Below are 22,216 nucleotides of genomic sequence, written 5' to 3'. Positions count from 1 at the left end.
TTGAATTTCCTTGAAGCCAAACTATGATCTCAGGTTCTCGTGGGCTGAATTATTAGTGGGACTGCAGGGATATAAAGGAAGTAAAACTTGCCTGTGTGTGCCCAGATGTTAAGGAGTTTACAAGTTGATTTTTTCTATTTGATTTTAAACCTGACATATAGGGGGGAAAGGAAGGAATACAGTGTGTAGCTTCCAGCCAAGTTCTGATGGCCGAAATTCCTTCTGAATCTCGATACCTGTATCATCAAAACAAGACAGAGCCTCTTGCCTGGAGCTGTCACCTGTTCCTGTTATTTGGGGATTTCCACTCTCCTTCCTCTGTGTTTGGGCCCAGCCTACTTTCCTGCTCTTACTCTCTGTCCCAGACAGAGATGCAACCATCCTGAGCTCTGCATTCCCTCCATCTTGGTTCAGGCTCCTAAGTAGTTCTGTCTTTTTTCCTATTTTCACCCTCTTTTCTTTTTTTGTTTTTTTCTTCCTTCCCTAGTCCATGACAATAGGAGTCAGGGGAAGCAGTGTGGAGATACGTTAAAAATCTGAAAAACCCCACCAAAACCTCAACCTAGCAGTGGGGCAAAGGTGAAAAAAGGCTGATTATTTACTGTCTTGTTCAACATCATAAGTAAGGAGCATCATAACTAACTAGGAGATGGCAGATTCAAGGACTCTGAGAGTGAGTAGTTCATTTGTGGAACTCCCTGTCACAGGACGTGTTATGTTAAAAATGTGCATGAAATCCATTGAAAAAAAATTGATGAATACAAAGACACCACCAGAAGTCCTTGAATATGAAGTCCCACCACTTTTTCCAGAAGTCTTTGAGTCATAAACATGCTGGGAATGCATCACTAGACACTTTTTTTGTACTCTTCTCATGATGTCCAGTATTTTTTGCTGTCAGAAGGAGAATATTAGTCTAGGTGGACTTTGGATTAACAAGTATTATAGGTCTTATGCTTTTTATTAAGAATAGAAGGCAGGATGCAATTTATCCCTTAGTTGTCAAACGGGACTACAAAGTGTTGTGGTGTTTGTTCTCCTCTTACTTTTTCATCCCTAATCCAATCCAGTGAAGCGTGGTAGATGTTTCTTATATTTTGTTGCCAACTGTTTTAGGAAGTTCATACAAAAGCTTCTCTCATCAAGAAAATTTATATGAGGGTTCCTGAGTCCTTGCAGCAGTACGTTGAAGCACAGAGACATTGTTAAATCAGATCCAAACTGGTGGATTCAGTACAACAAGGGTGAACTCTCAGGAATGGCTTTCAAACACTAATCAATGTCATAAAGCATAAATCTATATTTATGTATCTCCAGACATTATCTTTACCATGGCAAATTTTCTGTGGAGGCAGCAATCAAATGGTCAGAAAGCCTTAGTTTGCTTGTAGGAAAATCCATGTCTGGGTTTTCACACTGTAGATATAATTAATTACACCCATGTTGTAAACATTTTGTGTTTCTTGAATAGAGAGTCTGTATTGAAAATATTAACCACTGGTCTGTGGAAACTGAAAAGTTGCAAGGGAAAGGAAACCAATTTTCTCAGTGGGTACTGGACAGCTGAATGGTTGGAACTGTGTTTGGGAAGCACTAAAATTGCTATAAGCCATCTGAAAAGTGCTAGTGGATTTAAAATCCTGAGGGAAAGGTGAAAACTCGCTGGTGTCACAAAGTGCCTTAAATAGAATATCTGCAGTTTGAGTGATCAAAATTAACCCCTTTACCCTTGCACATATGTGGTGTTCTAAACCAATGCTTAGATAAATATCACAGCTGATGTAACAAATACCTGAAAGTGCAGGTAATAAATACAAGAAAAAACCTGTCTCAATTATTCAAGTAACTGCTGCTAGTTAATTAGCATGCTCATAGTGCTTGGGCCAACCAAGTTTTGCAGTTTCCTTTCAATACAGTTTTTTTTCCAACTTTTCTTTTTAATCCCATTGCACACAGTGATGCAATAGTGCCCAAACAATTGAATGAATTCATTGTGAAGAACTAATTTTTGATTCAGAGATGATAGTCAATATTGCATTGCAAATTGGGCACTATTGGGGTTTACTTGTGCAAAAAGAATTCATTCCTCAACAAACATGGCATTCTGTCAACTACTAATTGCACACAAAGAATTTTAAACAAAACCAGGTAACATATGTATGTAACATGCCTGTATGATTAAATGTGTGCCATACTGTAATTTGTATAATATTAAAGGTAGGAGACATCTGAAACAGTAAGAAACCAGAGGATGGCAATTTTTATTTTCTATTAGGTTTTTTTCAGCTGTACTCATGCTTGGATGTTGTTTTCGTAGTTTTTGAGGGGGTTTTGTTTTTGCTTTTCAAAGAATGCCTGAAAAATGAGTAACATTTTTTCCTAATTTTCAACTGAACCTCCCACGCTGTGATTTATGGCCATTGCTCCTTGTTCTGTGTTATGACACTACCTACCCAGAACTTGGCTGTCATCTCTGTAACTGCTGTGCAGGCAGAGACCAGTCTCTGGCCTCTGTTTTGCCAGGACAAATAAGCCCAGCACCCTCAGTCTCACCATTTAGGCCCTGTGCTCTTGACACAGAGTATCCCAGCACCTTCTGCTGAAACTCCGGTCGATTCTCCACACTGCTCTTGGATTGGGGGAGCCAAAACTGGGCATAGCACAACAAGCCCTATCTATCTAAGTTTGTCCAACTTCACTGCCAGGTCCCTGATGGATGCTCTGCTCCATCACCGCCCTTTTCCTTGCCAAACTGGTACACAGAGATGTCTGGGAGCTTGTTGTGCCCATTCAAATCAGTGTAAAACAGGGTTTGAGAACTTCAGCCTTTTTCTCATCATAATCTTTAGGTCACCATTCTGGCTATTGGCAAAGCCATATTTTTCTGTTGTACTTGGCTTTGGAGACATTGGCTTCTGTGCAGGACACAGCAGAGGCAGAAACTTCATCCCTCTATTACCACATAGATAGAGGCATGACTAGAAAAAAGGAGAGTATGACAGGTTTTACCATGAATAACTTCTGTGCCCTGGGGACTGTAAATAGCTGGTATAAATCAATGCAAATTGGCTATTACTAATCTTGCCAGTAATGAAGTGAGAATGAATGGAGTACAAAGATGAACTTCACATATCGTTAGCACCAATCTGCCTTGCTGCATTTATGGGCAAGGCTCTACCTAGGAGGTCAGCTGGCAAAACTTACAGGTTTTTCTTTTGAAAATTATGGTTAAAAAATGCATTTGTGCTGCACAGAAATTTGTCTCTCAAATATCAAGTCCATTTGGGGGTTTTACAGCTATGAAAACTTGAAAACAATTGTTTCATAATTTCTCAAGCAGTCAGCAGCAAGTACTTTTATTACAGTGCTTTAGCATCACAGTATATAATTTAATATGTTTATTACAAGTGTGTCATATAAAACACTGAAGTGTACCATTTCAGAGCAAAAGTTCACTTTCAGTTTAGCTCTCCAACAGAAAACTGAATGATCTGCAACACAGAAGAAAAAACCAAGACTGTTGCTGTTACCCCATAATGGCAGAAAATTAACATGAATGAGGATAATGACCATATATTCTTGTATATTCTGCAAGAACATTTCTTTTAAAGCAGACACTACAAAACTTATGAATCAAGTTTTCCACTAGGATTGGAAATCAGTTTGAATCTCCATAAATATTGGCTTTTGTGTAATTTTTAAAAATTTATAATACATTATCAGTGATTAAATGCCTCTGATAGGAGCACAGTGACCTCTTTGGTTTGTCTTGTGTTGTTTTCCTCTCTGCACAAGGAGAATAAGTGAAATATGAAATTGAAACAAGTTCCTGAGTGATGGACACCACTGAAATGAAAAGATGGGAGCAGAGTGTTACAAAAATCTTGTCAGTCATCCTTCTCGAGTCTCTGAATTTGAAGGTTATGCTCTGGTTTTTTAAAATATATTGAAAAAATGAAGATTTTGATGTATTGGCCATCAGAAAACTGCTAAAGTATGTAGAAAATCGATGTATTTAAAACTTAAAGGAGCAGTTCTCTCCTGCTTGGATCTTTCAGAGAGAAGAGCCAATATAGTGTAAGAGCAGCTGTTCAGCAACACCTATTATTTGCTTACATTTCATTACTAACATGAGGCACCCCATTGTTAAAATGAGAGTTAGGAATTGGCTCTCCTGATTTGCTTCCTAGCATTCCATAATTTTGCTGAGGATATGATCTCATCCAGCTCTCCACACCACCTAAGAATCTGGACTAGTTGATGAGCATGTTAATTTTCCTTCTAATGAAGAACCAAATGTCACTAAAGGGTTAAAAGATAACTTTCAGTTTAATTTCTAAAGAAAGCTATAGATATTCTTTTCTTAGGACTAATGGGTGGTTGACAGTATCTTCAGCAATGTCATTTCTATATTTTTTATTTTTTCTTGACGTATTAGGGTCCCAATCTTGCATTCCTGGCACCCAAAACTCCCCATGAATGGATCCAAACATGGAAGCATTCCAGTGCAATGCATGAGAGACCCTGTAACATGACAGAGTAGAGGACATGCAGAAGAATGTTGAAATAATAAATTAACACTACATCAGATGTTTAGAAAGGAACTCTGCTAACAAAGTGCTAGACCCACTTGTCATCCATCTGTTCCTAAGGCACAAACAGGAATTCTCAACCTAGCAAAGGTACTGCTGGCAGCCAATGGCTATTTCTTGTTCATTTATTGTTTACTAAAATGAATGTGCTAACACCAAAAAAGCCTGGCTTTGCAGAGGCACAGACCGGTTGTATATTTCTTTCTAACAGCATGTATGATGCTATCAGAAGGCTGATGACTGAGATGTGAGATCCAGCAATCAGAGATTGCAGCAAGTAATTTTGTTAATATTTTTGCACTGACTTAATTAGAAATGAGGGGTTTTTTTAATGATTTAGTTAAACTGATGCAACATCCTGTAATGGATATAGCCTTGCAGATGTAGAGATGTTCTTAGTATGTAAGTAATCATAGTAAATTATAATAATATATCCTATATTAGCAAATTAAATAAAGCATCTTAATCAATTGCATCATGATCTGATTCAAAATTCCCTTTCTACTTTCCCATTTTGCCATATGTTATATATCAGACAAAAAGTATTTTCCTGTAAAAAATAAGCCACGCTTACTACAGCTATGCATGGACACTGTGCATTTCTCTGTGTGGGAAAAGTGACCAAAATAGTTATTTCTGAATAAACTATCCATAATAGCTCCCTGTGTGGATATTCTAGTCTGGAAAAGTCATGGGTCAAATAAGTCATTGCAGAATAGCTGATCCTGCAATAGCAATTCCAGTCCACTTTCCAGTGTAGAAAAGTCCTTAGTCAACAGCTCCAAACTCCCTTTCTGCCAGAAGATTTTTCTCTTTAGAGAATAATATAAATTTGTTATATTCAATTCTTTAAGGCCCAAATTGTGCACTGAACTCCCTTTGGGAACAGTACATGAGATCAGTCAGGGAGAACTTTATATTACAGGAGTTTGTACTCATGTGCACAGACTCCATGGTTTTATTACACAGACATTTCATTAACACCTTCATGTGGCTGCGAGCTGTACACACCTCTGGCTGTGGGACATCTGGGTGATTCTTCTGTTCCAGTACCTCCTAGATCCCTAAACCAGCAGGCAGAAAGTTGTCTGGAGAAGATCCATCAAGCCAAACCCAAGGTCTTTGGTGGCTGTGCTGGCCAGCAGCAGTGGGACAAGGAGAAAACAGGGCAAAATGTCATCCCTTCCTCCATGCCCAAATACAGGGCATGGGTCACAGCAGTGACATCCAGCTAAGGCTTTTGAGTTTACTCTGAGAACAGAGAAAAGAGGCGTCCATAAGAATGCAGGGAGACTTTGAAAAATGTTTGAATGGGCTAAAACTGTATCCTGAAAAAGCAGCACAGAGTCTTCACCAAAGGCCGACCAGCAATCTCATTGCATCCAGAGCTGCTTGTGCAAGAGTTTGGTAAGACATGTTTTGGGCTGTATTCAAGTTTATAGTTTATATTTGAATCATGGTTTTTCTCTTCTCCTCTTAAAAAAAAAAGAAAAAAAGAAAAAAAAGAACAAACCAAGATAAGACATCTATGCTATTTTTTTATTTGATGACTTTTTACTGAGCCTTAAGACCTTCAAAAGCAAAGGTTGCCATTTATTGAAAATTCCATCACAGTGCCCCTGGCATTTTTGTGCTGTGAACCAATTAACATTAGTAGCTTAATTAAAATCACCAAATGCATTTTAAAGAATGACATAAGGTTGATTTTAATCTAGACTTCCAAAAATGAAGTAGAATGTTAATCAACTGCCCCACCCATTATTTATAAGGCCCACAGTACTCAGTGTCAGAACTCCTACATCATCCTCTGACTTCATTTTCCCCAGGGATTACTAAATAGTTAATAACAACTGTCTAAAGTCCACCCCAAATTTTACCTGTTGGCAGAAATCTGGGGTCATGACACCACCAGTGTAACATTCCCATAAATGCAGAAGATTTAGGTTCAAGTAGTTTTAATGTACAGCAGGTGGCATTTTTGTGTTTAAAGAGTAAAATCACACCTGTGTGTTCATGCTTTCTAGGATTTTGCCAACAAAAGGAAAACAGAAGTTAAGACATTTTACTTTTTGAAAGCCAGAAGAAAAGGTGCAGCTGTTTTCAAGACTGCTATTTTCAAGCTGTCATATGACCATGGAATAGAAGTCATTCTTGCTTTCCAGTTTTATTTTAGTACAAATATCTTCCATTTGTTTGTTTCAACATATTTTCCCTTCAACACATTTTTTTAATCAGATTTTTTCCTAATTGGCTAGAGGAGTGTCCTATCTTAGTATGACACCAGTTCAGGAGAGAGGGAGGAATAGTGACTAAGTTAGTATTGGGCAAGCTCAAACTTCTCAGCATGCAAAAATTATGTGTTCGAATGTTCAGTTCTACAGCGCTGCCTGTTTGTAGCTTAATTACTATGAGTGCATGTGGAATTCATGCTCAATTGCAAAAAAGTAATCTTTTATTTAATTTACTTTGTGTTTCTTTGTCTCAAATACCTATTTTGCCCTCCCGCCAGAAATACTTTACTACGCCTAAAAGCATTACAAAATGCAGATCTGAAAATTGACAGAGGTTAGATGAAAGGTACTTTTCCTTTTAAGAATGGTCTGTAGAGTTTATTTCTGGCTGAAAGATAAAACACTGAAGGAAGGGACAGTAACAAAACCCCACTTCCTCTTAAAGTGATTTGACTCACCACAGAATAAATATTTTGCAGGTGTTTCTCACTCTGGACTTGGGTAGACTGCACACATGCCTTAGTTTTGGGTTGTTCTTTTTAACCACCCGTGTTGTTTGGAAGGTGATATCCCATTTGAAGTTGTGAGCTGTTAGCAGTGACTGATGTTTCATCTCCTATTTCTCTGGGCTTTGCTCATTAGAAAAAAGATGAGTAACTTTTCGTGTAATTGGCAGGTGATAGATGGGGCTCCTGTTTCATCGTAGTGTTAAATTTAGCAGTTTCTGAGTGGTAACACTTTCTGTGGCACCTGTGGTGCCATCTACTGCACAGCTTGGTAGAGGCAGGACGTGAGAACTGCATCCTTCCACTGCTGCTTTCACTTCCTTCTTCCCATCTTAACATTTCATAATGGCTCCCCATTTGCTTTCCTAGTAATTTTCCTTCTTATACATATAAAAAAATGTATATAAATACATATTAGAGTATATATTTATACACATTTATCTATAAATGTATATATACATATTTCTATAATTTTTAAACACATGCAGTCAGTATTTGGAATTTAATTTTGGTGGGCTTTTTGACAAGCAGATTTTGAAAAGGGAAAATAAATAAAGAAAGAGGAATCTAGGAAAATAACCTGCTAGTTCATTTATTGATTGTAGTTCATTTACTTATCATATTCTGGATACAAATTTATCTGGTTAGATATATTCACATATATGTGTGCAGTATTCACTTTGAAGAATGGAAATTTTTGTTATTGTTATTTGTTTTCTTAACTCAGATATAAACACTAAGTATTTTAGTTTAGTTTTTTTATGATTGCTGTTTGATGCTATGAAGTAGAACTAAGTCATTAAATTGGCTGCTCCTAAGTTGATGTATTTAGTTTTGTTTGCAATCTGTTGCTGGGGGCATGATATAATTTTGGCAGTTCCATATCAACAAAAATCTGTTGATTTTGATGTCAAGTTGTTGGAAAGAGCTACAGAGATTTTACATAAATATTTCCGGAGTGATCTTAAAGATACCTAAAGATGAAAGACCTGAAAGTTTCAGTTTATTCATTCCCCTTTCTTTGGCTTCTCTCTGTTAATTGAAGCACCTTGTGCTCATATCATCATAGCCTGAGGTTTTCCTTGAATAAATCAATGCATGAATTTTTTAATTACCTAGCCAGGCTGGATTTAGACTGCTCACTCATATGAGTACCAAAGAAGAAAGGTTCAGTGGCAGTAGCTAATGGAGCAACATTTTGAAAACTACATCATCTAACTTGCTAACAAGTCTAAGCATCGCAGTGTTTGAAATGCTGCTGGCTGTGACTTGGATTGAGAACAGCTTCCAACACTGCTGACTGCTGTGCATAAAACATGATGTTATCAACAGTGGGTTTTGAAAACTTTTCTCTAGAAAGGACAAACTTTAAGATATTTATATCCTAAGCAACATCTAACGCTCTCAGAGAGACCTCTATGAGGAATCAATTATGATGACATAGTTAGGAGTTGAAAATACCGCTCGCTATACAATAACTGCAAAGGTAAGAGAAGTTTAAGTTTTTAATAATTGGGGTTTTTTTGCCATAGAGCGGATGGTGCAGGAGCCCTGATGTCTGCACACAAAAATACTGCAGTACCAGAGCGTGCCAAGGAGTACCAGGGGGGCTGCTCCTCTGGCCTGCACCAGGATTCCCAGGAGTGCTCCATTTTCTCTTTGTAATCACCATGAATTTAAACATTCTGAAGTGAAAGACTGGATTTTTTGTAGGAAAGGCCGAACACCTCAAGATGAAATGCACCAAAATACTCATAATGTGCTGGGTTTCTTCCCAAATTCACTATCTCTGTCTGTGTCGCCCATTCTGCAGCGCTGCCCTCTGGCCAGGGATGCCACGTGAATAACAGCCATCCCAGTTCAGCCATAAACCCTACAAAATTTAGCGTTCTTTTCTTTAGTTTTAGCTTCTCTGGAAACCAGTGATTCATGGCTCTTAGAATCGGGGTTTATTGTTCGTTCAGAACACAAGACTTTAACAGCATATTCAGAAAGGTTTGACAACATGTCACAAGACTGTCGTAAAGTTTCAGAATGCTGAAGGCAAATGATAAAAAATAGCATTAAATCTTTAATTTCAGTAGAAGTTGAACTCCACTTTGGGGAAGGAGCTGGATGTTTCAACAGCTACACTGGAGTTCCATTTCCCCCAGCTTCCCGCCAGCCAGGAACAGACATTTGAGATTATGGGAAGAGGAAAATGGCCAGACGAGAAAAGTACTGATCAGCTGTTTGGCCACATTCTAGCCAGCCTGGCTGGATTCATTCCAGAAACCTGGGTGCTGTGGAGTTTGTGGTCAGACATCGGCTCCGTGGATGGGCCTGAGGGTCAGCGTCCAGTGCAGGCCATGGCCCGAGCGGGGGGGCGGGGCCATCACCTGTCTGTCAGCAAGGGCAGGAAAAGCCATTGGTCAGTGAGAAAAAGGCGGGAAAAGGCCTCAGGGCGTCAAACCCCTTGGTCAGCCAGGACAGGGAAAGCCCTCATCGGGTAAGAGCAGCTGGGAAAAGGCCTCAGTTGGTCAGCCAGGACAGGGAAAGCCCTCATCGGGTAAGAACAGGTGGGAAAAGGCCTCAGTTGGTCAGCCAGGATAGGGAAAGCCCTCATCGGGTAAGAACAGGTGGGAAAAGGCCTCAGTTGGTCAGCCAGGACAGGGAAAGCCCTCATCGGGTAAGAACAGGTGGGAAAAGGCCTCAGTTGGTCAGCCAGGACAGGGAAAGCCCTCATCGGGTAAGAGCAGCTGGGAAAAGGCCTCAGTTGGTCAGCCAGGATAGGGAAAGCCCTCATCGGGTAAGAGCAGGTGGGAAAAGGCCTCAGCTGGACAGCTGGGAGAGGACCTCAGCTGGTCACAAAGGGCGGGAAAAACCCTTGATCATTCTGGAAGGGTGGGCAAAGTTCTCAGTCAATTAGGAAGAGTGGGAGAATGCCTTGGTTGGTCAGGAAGAGCAGGTACAGCCCTTAGCTGGTCTGGAAGGGTGGGAGAAGCCCTCAGCTGGTCAGTCAGGAAGGGCAGGAAAATCTTGACTTTGGTTTCTGGAGAAAATGTCTGCCTTTTCTCTCTGACCTGTGGTTTGAGCTCAGATCATGAGTTTTACATCCAGCACACAGAAGAGCCATTTCTAATTTCTGTGGTAACCTCTTTTGTCTCTTTTTAACAGGGCTTCTTCCCTATCCAGAGAAGCTGGACTGACTTGCACCAGCCTTCATGGAGGAGCACGATCTGTGTTCCACTGAAATGCCAGCTGGGAACAAGGCCAGCTTCAGGGAAACAAGTCAGTCTGGTCAGGAGAGCCACGTCCCCAGGTAAAAAATGTGAAAAATAGCACCTGTACTCTTTCTGTGATAATGCTTAAGTAGGTAGAACACCATTGCACCTAATAGGCTCATGCTAAAGCAAAAACATAATCCAATACAAAAACAAACGGGCTGTCAGATTGTGAACAGCATCTTCATTCCCTCAGACCTCTCCAAAAAGTCTGTGGCTACAGACAGAAATACAGAAAATTGTGACAAAACAAGCATACTGAATTACATCAACAAAAAAAACTTCGTCAATTTTTAAAGAGTCTTTCTGTATACAGTGAATCAGCCTCAGCAGCTAGAACAGTCTGGGAGCATCATGAAGGTATTTTAAAAAGAAAATGATATTAACATTATTATTTGGAGAGTTCTTGGTCTCTGGCTCATGACCTCAGCAATGCACAGGTCTAAGTTTTGGAGTGTGTTGGTTTATTGCATTGCAGATTTTTATTTGTAACTGTTCTTTTGTGTGTCTTGTTACCTTGCTAAAGGTGCTATAATATGAATCTTTTATGCTACTTATGTTGAAGATCTGTTCTCCTTCTATATAGAAACAAGTATCCACTCTGCTGCAACCTGTTTGCTGACTGGCAAACCCCGTGAGCTGTGCAGCACCTTCCCTTTATCTGCTCAGATGTCATTGTCAACTAAACCACAGTGAATTTTAAGTAGGCATACTTGGCCAGTGTCATATGTTTGCTTATTAAAATTCAGATAATCTCTGCAAAAAGACAGAATATCAGCAGGGGGTACATGGAGACTTCCTGTCCTCTTCCTCCTGTTTTGCATTTTACATATTACATTTCCAATTTCTGTTAGCTAGCAACGGGGGAAATCGGGATTGGAACAGAAACCTGGATTTGCAAATTCTGCAGCAAACTTTGAAGTACATCTGGAATATTAAGATAGTTATAGTGGACAGAATCAAATGAATAAGTCAAATATCTATGAGTATCAAAGCAATGACATGATTTAGAATTCTTACCTATCTGTTCTTTCATCCATCTGCCCATACAGATTTTTTATTGTCTTCAACACTAATTTTTCTTATGGTGGAGCTTTAAATTACTCTAAAAAAATTATAACTTTATTTCAGCAAAGTGGAGAGAGTGTGGAAGCTGAGCTATAAAATGGAAGAAACATATTCAGCTGATTGAAGGGAGCTTTAGTGACAGTTCATTATTGTTTAAGGATTGATTTTAAAAATCATTCTTGCTGATTTGAGATAATTCATTTTGTGTGGCATGTACTGGTATTGACTCATCTTTTCCCTGTATATTACTTAATGACAGAATTGGTACTTTGGACTTTGCTGATAAAACTTTGAGCTAAAATAAGTTCCATGAATTCTTTAATTCCTTCCTAGGCTTAGGATAGTGTAGAGTACACTTCCAATTTTAAGGACAGCTGAAATGCTGGAGTCAGATTGCTTATGAAAATAAAAAGCATCTGTCATAACACTCAAACTAGCCTGGAGTTTTGCTGTAAGGGATCTGCTGCAAGGCTACTTTGTCTTTTTAGGTGAAAGATACAGATTTTATTCTTTTCATGGTGCATCTGTTGAGAATAAGCCTTCATGTAATTAAAATCCTTAACAGTTTGTTCAGGGCAGCAGATCAAAAGGTTAATGTGCAATGGTACAACAGGAAGTATTTGTACTCTTGAACACTTTTTAAATTTATAGCATTTAAAAACAACTTTGCCAAAATCATGGCCAAAGCCAATATTACCTCATTTATAGTAAAACATTAATCATTAGTCACAGACCAGCCAGTTGGTCTTAAAGTTCAGCTGGTGAAAAATTTGATGGTTGTAGGATTGAATAGAAATATACTTTAAATCGTGTCCTCTAGTCGTGCATCTGGAATGGAAAGGCAGAGGTTTTAGGGAAACTGAGCAAAACAAAATTAATAAACAAAAGTGTTCCTCCACACTTAATGAAACAAATATATGCTGTAAACAGTTTTGGCTTACATGGTTTTTTTAAGAGTGGGGATAGTTGAATAAAGTAGAACTGGAATTTATCATATGATCTGTGTCATTAATTGTCTTTGTTTCAGTTCTGAGGTTCTTGAAGCAATAGAAAATGTTATCCAAGGTGTACTTCAAAGCTTGGCCCAAAAAAAAGCACCTGTTCTCACAGTGGCTAACAGAACAGATTGGAGGAATATAGAGTAAGTAGTAAATATTTAAAAGTCCTGCCTTCTATTAATATAAATGTCACAAATATGAATTTGATTATGTAACTTCCGGAAAAGTTAATCATACATAATCGTTCTATAAGCAGTAGAATCAATAAATAATTTTAAAAAGTAATGGACAAATAAAAAGTAATGCTTAGTAACCACTCTGAACAGGCATCATGTATTAAGAAATAGCAGACCATAGCATAAAGGGAAATGTAAAACTACTGTAATAGGGATTGGAAAGGAAAGGGAGGTCCCATAAACAATCCTTTTCTGGAAGCAGTAGAAACCAGAAATGACAGGTTGTGTTAGAGTGAAAAAACCTGTTCTAGGCTGGAAGAAATTACTGGCAATTCTGCCCTCCAAACCCTTTGAGTGCTTCCTCTTTTCTTTTTTCCTGCTTTTCCTCACGGTATCTTACTTCTTCAAATGATCGTGATAAACTTATCCTTTTATTCTTCAGAGAAGATGCATCTCATCTCTCTCTGTTGTGTTTCTTACCTATGTGTTGTGTGCTGAGTTCATCACCAGCAAAATGAAGTTTCCAGTATGTTTTCTAAATTTCAGATCTTATGCCAGCTTATCTAGACAGGATCAGAAAAAAAGAAACCTGTCCTCTTTTACATCACACTCTGTGATTTGTAAAAGTTTCTTGTGCAACAGTATTTTTCCAAGGAGCTCATTTAAACTGAAAATCCCCAAACCTGAGAGATTAGCTAATTTAAATTAATTAAGCAAAAGAGTAAAGGGAGACACAAATCTATCTCTGGCCTTGTAAAAGCTCTGGACATCAATGGGTTACAGGATATTCAGATTGATAAGATTGCAGAGGTGCTTGTAAGTGGACACATTACAAATGTTTATGGTTGAGGAAGCACAGCAAACTTTCCAGGCGTAACACTTTGGTGGAATACTCATTTAATGAGAACAATAAACTTCTGCCAATCAAAAAACCTGAGGGGCCTGAAGGTAATCAGTTAACTGAAAGGCTTGTAGGTTCCAGGGAATTTAATGGTTTGTGTCTGGATAGTTTGACAAAAATGTTTCACTCAGATGTCTGTAAAATTAAAATACTCTAACAAAGTTTTGCAATTTTTGGCAGTCTTTGGGGAAATGGCATTCCATGCTAGAAAAACAAATGTGAGCTGTTAGTTACCATCTGAACACATATGGGGGAAAATGTTCAAATTAAAACGACTTAAGATCACAGTATGTTAAAAATAAGAGTCATCAATCACATTTAAAAGAGCAGAACCATTATTTCTGGTGGAAAAGTGCAATCTCAGATATGTGTTACAGAATACTACTCTGCTGGAGTAAGCAGCGTCCTGGGAAGGATTGGAGCGATCCAGGTTTAACTTGAGCAATTCAGGGGAGTCTTGATTACAGTTTTCCTCCTTTTTGGTTACAGTGTTGGGAGCAGGCAACAGAGAAGCACAAATAACCTTAAAATGTTGCAGTACAAAGGCAATAAAGTTACTTTAAAGCTGGCCGGCAGATGCTGCATTGGGCTGTCCCTGTAGATTTGTGCAGCGGGTGTGCTCTGCCACCCAAAGGATGCGTGGAGCAAAACCTTGGACGAACGGATTAGGAAACATGATGTGGTTTGAGATAAAATTATAGCCATTAAACCACCAGTACTTTTTAAAAGTACATGCAGAACTTTGAAATGAAAAAGAATGCTTTAAAGATAGGACTGCCATAGCATAAGGCACCAATATAATTTTAAGTAAAATAATGAAATGTCCTTAAGAAAATGAGGGCACTGATCCTTCTGGTGAAATGTTCACCTTCACATGTGAAATGGTGAAGCATGAAATAGGGGAGCTCATTTAGGTTAAGTAACTGTTTAGAGAGCAGGATGGACTGTATTATTGTTTCCCACACTTAATAACAGAATACAATTAAGTTATTCTGACAATAATTTAAGGGCATAAATTGGATAATATTATTGTATTCTGAAATAGTAACACTTTTCCATACAGTCTACATCAGAAAGTCATTTTTGTCAGACTGGATTTTTATTTTAATAATGATTCACATTTGTTCTTCTCATTTATTCCTTTGTTTTCATACTAAGTAATAACTGATGCTGATATATTAACAGTTCTAAACATGTATAAAATGCTTTTATTGTCTGTACTTTTGTCTGCAAACTTATCCCCTTTATGCTTTAATTCAGTCTTGAAGCATCTTCTTGAGAAACTCTTTCCTGTCTTTTTCCTTTGGCTATTCCAACCCCACCCAAGTTGATGGTTTCTGTGCTGAGTCTGAAAACAGCACTGGTGCATTTGATTATAGGAAAGGGGTTTCTGAGTCTGAGTTACCTTGCAGAGAACAATTTATATGTACTCAGGGAGTTTGCAGTTTACTTTATTTGTTTGCAATGTGTCAGATTTAAAGATTCTGTAGGTCTGCAGATGATACCACGGTGCACTACAAAACAGATAAGAAGTGACTGCCCTCAATCAGCAAAAAGATTTGGTAAGTTAAAAAAAAGTCCAAAGCACAGTTTTTGGGCTTTTTTTTCCCCCTTAGTTCCCAACTTCATTAAAAACATCCAAAAATTAAAATATTATGCACTGCAGTTTGGAAGTGTGTGGCTGATATAACCTGATACTATGATCAGCCTTTCAGCTTTTCTCTTCTTTCCTCTATTAAATTATAGTGAGTGACAGTGAAATTAATACAATATTCTTAGAGTTTCTTCCTTCCCTTAATGGATATCAACTAAAACCATATTCAGAAGGTCTTGATATAAAAACATCCCCCCTGTTCAAAAATCTGACCATGAAAGGAATCTTGGAATACAGACAATAAGCTCATTTCTTTTTCTAACTCAGTCATTTCATTTCTTGGCCTGGACATTAGAGCACACATTCCCTCACTTAACTCCCTCATATTTTTTCTCATTATGCTAGAAATTAATGAGTCTATTGATTAGTACAGTTTCTCTGTATTTTGATATTAAAATACATTTCAAATTTTTATTTATGGGACAAAAACCATACAAAAGTATGGTTTAATATAAAGACAAATGATTGTATATGCCTTTCTGAAAACGGATAGAATATTTTGTGAAATGTATTTTTTTTCAGCTCTGATGCTCAAAATATTATCTATGATCTACAAGATGGTGCAGAGCAACACTTACGCAACTAAAAGGTAACAGGCTCAATTTCTGCCATTTCAAATAAAGCTGTGTTTTAAGTACGTTTTTGTGAAAATCAACCTATAGGATGTAAACCTGTAGGATTCATGTACATGGAATGCTTTAGGTTTATCTGGTTAACCATGCTCTTTATAAAATTCTCGTGAATTCTCATGCAGCTGTTTCAGTATTTTAATTGCAAATACAATATTTTGTCTTGATAGAGATATATATTATTCAGATACTCTACTGTTTGGTAGCCAAAGTGTTGTGGACCAAATAATCAATGACATTTCCTGCATGCTTAAGATTCCTCGGAGAAGTCTACATGTAGTAAGTGGCTTCTTATCAATGTTTTTTGTCATTATTTCCAGATCTTATTAAACTGAAAGGGGAAATATCACAAAAAGTTATCAGCCGGAATTAAATAGTTAAAATAAAAAGTCTCATTGGTGCTAATGAAACCTGGTTATGGTTTATTGTGCCACTCAAAAGGTTTCTGTTGTCACAGAAAATTCATAGACTTTGCTGTTTTCCAAAGGGTTTGGGACAAAGTAGCAGCTAAAATCACAGGGGTTGTTATCATCTAGTGAAGGCAGTGCTTAAACTTCAGAGTTCAAGACACCTGTTGAGCAGTTTGACCTCAAATGAATTGCTAACTTGGGGGTTAAGTGAAAACTTAAAGTGTATCGGAAGTGTAACAACCTGTCAAATTTACTTGTATCTTGTCTGACAAGGGTTCCCTCGTATCTAAAATGATTTATTGTAAGTAAGGCTTTATGTCCATGAGGACAAAACATTGCTTAGTTTTTAAAAGGCTGATGGCAGTGAATCACTGCTTAGTACCAGTCACAATTCTTTTCAGAGATTTCTTGCTTTGTCTGTGCAATATAGTAACTTCCCATTTACTCTATACAACTTACTGTTTTTTCCAGCTGTCTACAACTAAAGGTTTTGTTGCTGGTAATTTAAGTTACACTGAGGAGGATGGTACAAAAGTGAATTGTACCTGCAGTGCAACAGTATGTATTGTAAACCACAAACAGCGATCCACAGCATCTGCCTGTACAAGATATCCTGCACTCCTTGTAGCTCAGGTTACAGTGTACAATTATCACAAACCTCTGCTTGTGGCAAATTGAGGCATTACAACCTGGGTGAATAAAACAGACGAAAATATTGCTTAACTGTATTGTAATTCTGAAGCTTAGCTCTAGACTCACCAGGAATAAATCTTTGGATGTGGGTTTTAGCACTACCTTCTGCCATGGCAGCCTTGCAGGGGAAGGTGTATATATTATACATCTTAGGCTTTATATTTCAGTGTTCTGTCAAATGAGTGCTCTTGAACCAAAGAATCCTGGCCACTCTGAACATACAGCAGTCCTGTCTCAATAGATTGAATTCTAGCAGAGTGAGAAAACAAGTCAAGAGTGATTTAAGGAGATGAGATTCAACTGGCCTAGTCCTGAAAGATTTTCTACAGCAGTACAGAGTATGAAAGCAGGAATAGAACTCAGACTTGCTGACTACTGTCATAATTTTCTGAAAAATGTGTCCACTGTAAGCCTTATTTGGTCCTTTCAATATTGAAAGGTAACCTTATCTGCCCATTACACCTTGTTTGTAAGCATAAAGTCCCCTGTTACTGATCTCCATATTTTTATTTGCTGAGTGGTTCCACCTTGGCACTGGGGGTGATTTACAGTCAGAAGTTAAAACAGACCACACACTTCCATATATACATTCTCTTTGACCAAGTTCTTCCCCCAGTTCCTGTTTTCTCATCCATATGCTTGCCAGATTGAGTCAATCCTAACTGGAGATGTAAAGTAAATATTACCATATCTTCAAGTTGTTGCTTGAAAATACTCATAAAATCAGGTTATAGGTTAGTAAAAGAAAAGATTTAATGGTCTTCTGAAAAGAATGTTTAAATGTTTTAAGTCTGTATTAAATTTGCAATCTTCACACCAAGCAGACTTTTTTTCTGGCTAAGACAGATAAAACATTCATCAGGATATCATTATCTCCATCATGTCCACATGATGAACAATTTTCTGCAACAGTGGCACAAACACTTTCAAAAAGCATCTTGTTATGACAAGAGGACTCCTAGACCCCTACACCATAGTGCATATGAACGGTTGAATACACTTGTAAAGAGGTGAAAATGTCAGAACTGATCTTGCATATGGAGGAGGAATGGGTGTTTCAGGATAAAATCGTGTCCTTCATTACCTAATGTTGTTATTTTAAAATATATCATTTTCTCTATTTAAAATGATTAATCTCATTTTTGTTGTTTTAGGCAGTCACTGTGCCATCTAATGTTCAAGGAATTAAAAGTATCCTTTGAGCAAGAACTCTAATCGTAGACAGAAAAAAATAAAGTAAAAACAAGAAATATTCCAAGTTAAACAATGTTCTGGTAATTTTTGCTTTCCTTGTTGGCTCTGAAATTGAGTCATGATCACTGCTCTTGGCTCCAGAACAGATATTTTAGAGCAGTTGGTTTTAATTGATTGGTGTGATGGATCATTTTACATGCAGCTAGCCTTAACACAAAAGATTTAACCTCACATGCCAAATTTATATTAATTGTAGAAAAAGATGCAACTTTTCAGAGACTCCTGGATGATGACTTCTTCAATAAAGTGTCCCCATGTATCATGATCACGGTATGCATCTTGCATTTCATATCCTCCAGCTACACCCAATTTAAGGAATACTTTAGCATTGTAGAGCTGCTCAAACTTGGGCAAAAGGCCACAATAAAATTAATATGAAACATATTTAACAATAATTTTAAAAATTTAATTAGTCTCATAGAAATACAAAACACACATTCTAAAGACTTATTTCCCCCAAACACCTCCTTAGAGCTTGGTAGCTTATCAGCTTCCTGTGCTGCTGCAAAGCTGCTGCTCAGTCTCAGAAAAGTTCAGCTGTTGAGTGACCTTTTATCCTTCAGGACCTGAGATTTTGCAAACCCAAATGAAACAGAATTTGGTTGATTTTGGATTGTACTGAAAGAGCTACGGAGCCTGGGGAATTAACAGGAATGTGTAAATGAAATATGCATACAATGAGGGAAAAACATTTCCCCATTCCTAAGAGAGATAAGCACTCCTACTCTGCCACAAATGGTCCAGCTTCAGTCAGTCATAGCAAGAACTTGTTTTATATTGTTCCATTTGTGACATAAATATTGTTTTAAGATAAAAAAGTGGTCTTCTTACACCAGCCTATGCAGACACCAGGGTACATCTATACATCGGCTCCCAGGCCTCATAAATTAACCCCTTGAACAGAGGAATGTCTGATGCTTCTGCAGTGCCCATAATGCAGAACACCTGCCCAGCTGCTCCCAGCCTGGCCCTCCCTCTGCACAAAGCCAAAATAGGAGCATAGACCTTTCCCTGCAAACAGCTGCTGGACAAACGTTTCTGCCAGCATTTTGTTTGTTTGCTTGCTTTTAAATGGCAAATGTAAACACATATGTAGCCAGATGTTGTTTCACTTAATTTAAAACCATCTGCTTTTCTTTTTTTTCTTTAGGGAAGAGGCATACCAGATCTTAATACACGACTTTTGGTCAGGAAGCTGTGGGATTCTTTTCAAATTCCTGTTTTCACCCTTATGGATGCAGATCCACATGGTAAATCTGTAGAGGTTCAAAGGCATAAAAGGAAAGCAAAATTCATTCAGAATGCCCTTTCTCACTCTTACGGGAAGGTTCTGAGAGTTCAGAAATCCAACACAATCAGAAGGTGATGGAAGGTGATGTAGCTACATTGATCCCACCTGAAATTAGGAAGATTACTGCAAAGTGAGAAGCAGCTGCTCAAAGCAATAGTATTAAGAGATATGAATTACACAGGATAGAGAAAGACATTTTTAGTATTAGATGTTGGACAACGTGTAAAAGAGCTGATTATGCTTGGGTTTAAATTGACTACGCACAGATAGTGTGAAACATTTAAAAATATGAAGGTGACATACTGAGATTCTGATTATTTTGACATAATCTAAAATATATATGTAAACCATAAGAACCTCACTAATCTTAAAGCCATAACTGTTGTGCCATAAAACTGAATTTTTAAACAGTCTCCTTAAACGTGCCCATTGTGCAGACAAACAGACACTTGACTTTTGCTATTCTGCAACCCAGGTGTAGAAATAATGTGCGTCTACAAATATGGATCTGTGGTGAGTATATTTTTTCCCCTTCAAATACGTTGTTTTGTAGCCCAGCCTGGAAGCTGGAATGCATGAAATGCTACAGCCTTTGCCAGAATGGGCACTGCCTTTTAACATTTTGTTTCAACACAAAGAGGTGACTTATAGGCCTTGTGTGTCTGCAGAAACAGCTTCATCCTGCAACAAAAAGAAACTGGATAGCATTGCCAGCTGCTTCCTTTAACTATATTTCAGTTTTTCTCTGCTGCATAGGTGGTTTTCAGACAGTCCAAATAGAAAAGGGTTACCATTTAACTTTGTTTTCTGCCTTAGAAATGAAGGAGGAGGACTTAACTGTGAGATGGGTGATTCACCACAAAATCATGTTATGTTGGTAAAGATTCTGTTCTGGAGAATTTGCTTAGGGATACTTGTGTTAGTGTGGAACATTATGGAAGAAGAAGCAAGAGGGACAAGAAAGTGTTATCATGTTACATGGCTACAGACAAGGTATGGAAACACAATAGGAAGGCAGGCAGATAGAGGTGAAGGCAGAGGGCAGGAGCAGATGGATGAATTGTTCAGTAGAGAAATGGAAAAAGATCATCCCAAGTTAAACTAAAGCTCACTGGATATTATAGCTGACCTTTCTTATTTTAGTCCATGTCCTTTGAGGCCCATCATCTCACCGTTCCCTCTATCAAGTGGCTTGGTCTCCTTCCATCTGATCTCAAGAGGTGAGTTATTTCCCCAAAAGAAACAGGAGTATCATTCTGCTTCATAGACAGGACATGCAGTCTGACTTACTGCACAAAAATCCATTTAAATCCATTATTCTTTTCATGCATTATTTTGGCTTAATATAAAGAAATAAGTTGTACAAATATATTTTTAAGTGTGTGAGAAAATTTAAGAATTTTATTTTTTTTTGTAGATTAAACATATGCAAAGATGCCCTGATTCCATTTACAAAGCAAGATGAAAATAAGTTAGCAAGTATTCAAAAGAGACCTTACATTGCTTGTCAGCCACTGTGGAAAAAAGAGGTATGTATAAACCTGCTCTTTTCTATTTCTTACTCCCCAGAGGACAAATCCTTTGTCTGACAACCTCTTAGGATAGCAGAACCAGTCAGATTTTGTAGCCCTAAAAGAAGGCAAGATTGAGAAAGCCCATGCCCTGGGATGTCTCTGAACCACTTCATAGTTCCACATGCATGTACAATGAGTGGATGGATTTTCCTTACTTAACTTCCTACACGTTAATTTTTCCTCTTTTTTTTTTTTTCTCTCTTTTAGCTGGAAATTATGGCAGCATCTAAACTGAAGGCTGAAATTCAAGTTTTAACTTCTCTCTCATCAGATTACCTGTCCAGAGTCTATTTACCAAACAAACTGCAGTTTGGTGGATGGCTATGAATGTTGGTCTGCAAATGAAATGTTTTTCTATATATTGATTTATTTTGGCTGCACTTAAGAAAAAAAAGTGCAGAGACAAAGGAGTATGTGTCAGTTTCTTGTTCAGTTTCTTTATCAGTTTCTTTATCACTGTAGCTAGAGTATAATTTTCTCTTTTTTTTTTTTTGTTCAAATCATAAGAGTAATTATGATTTTTGCAGAATAGTCCTACTTCCATTCTGTGGTTTCTGCTGTGAAACAGTGCCAAATGCAGTGGTACACACAGAAAGGATAATGAAATATGTTCTTTCTGGCCAGAAAAAGGTAATGTTCAAAAATGTATCCAGGAATTGCTTTGCCTTCTCTCTTAAAGCACAAGATGATGCTTTTTATTTTTGAAGGGAGTGAAAGACTTTGTTAAGGATTTATTGCCCATGCCTCATTTTGGAATTTTTTTTAGGTACAGCATTGTGGGGTTTTGTAAATTTAGACCTAAAAGCCAGAAATAATTCCTTACTGCATATCTCAAGCAGCTATAAATCTTTCAGCAATCAAATTACTATTTGTCTTCAATGAACAAATAAGAAAGCAGATGTTACTGATAAAGAATTTAATAAACAATCCTGTTAGCAATGCACATTATAACAGAATCCCTTGTTCATTTTATTTA

At 37.8% G+C, this 22,216-nt stretch overlaps 1 protein-coding gene across 4 annotated transcripts in view; it reads left to right on the top strand.

The window, feature by feature from the left end:
• The window catches only part of SPO11 (SPO11 initiator of meiotic double stranded breaks), a 224,753-nt gene extending 202,557 nt beyond the window's left edge, over positions 1 to 22,196 (top strand). For 3 of the 4 annotated variants that reach the window (XM_019284446.2, XM_019284443.2, XM_019284452.2), the window contains 12 exons: positions 10,486 to 10,630; positions 12,688 to 12,801; positions 15,209 to 15,297; positions 15,912 to 15,978; positions 16,189 to 16,297; positions 18,276 to 18,312; positions 18,536 to 18,645; positions 19,526 to 19,625; positions 20,142 to 20,179; positions 20,810 to 20,886; positions 21,084 to 21,195; positions 21,448 to 22,196. In XM_019284446.2, coding sequence (XP_019139991.1) covers positions 10,533 to 10,630; positions 12,688 to 12,801; positions 15,209 to 15,297; positions 15,912 to 15,978; positions 16,189 to 16,297; positions 18,276 to 18,312; positions 18,536 to 18,645; positions 19,526 to 19,625; positions 20,142 to 20,179; positions 20,810 to 20,886; positions 21,084 to 21,195; positions 21,448 to 21,567 — 1,071 coding nt within the window. In that variant the 5' untranslated portion in view covers positions 10,486 to 10,532 and the 3' untranslated portion in view covers positions 21,568 to 22,196. Of the gene's footprint in view, positions 1 to 10,485; positions 10,631 to 12,687; positions 12,802 to 15,208; positions 15,298 to 15,911; positions 15,979 to 16,188; positions 16,298 to 16,899; positions 16,987 to 18,275; positions 18,313 to 18,535; positions 18,646 to 19,525; positions 19,626 to 20,141; positions 20,180 to 20,809; positions 20,887 to 21,083; positions 21,196 to 21,447 lie in introns of all 4 variants that reach the window. The other variant, XM_019284454.2, reaches the window with a different exon arrangement.
• The last annotated feature ends 20 nt before the right edge of the window (positions 22,197 to 22,216 follow it).

This window comes from Corvus cornix, chromosome 20 (genome assembly GCF_000738735.6).
Source record: "Corvus cornix cornix isolate S_Up_H32 chromosome 20, ASM73873v5, whole genome shotgun sequence".
In the NCBI taxonomy this organism is placed as follows: domain Eukaryota; kingdom Metazoa; phylum Chordata; class Aves; order Passeriformes; family Corvidae; genus Corvus; species Corvus cornix.
Note: the sequence above shows the minus strand (reverse complement) of the source record. Positions and strands in the feature narration are given on the sequence as shown.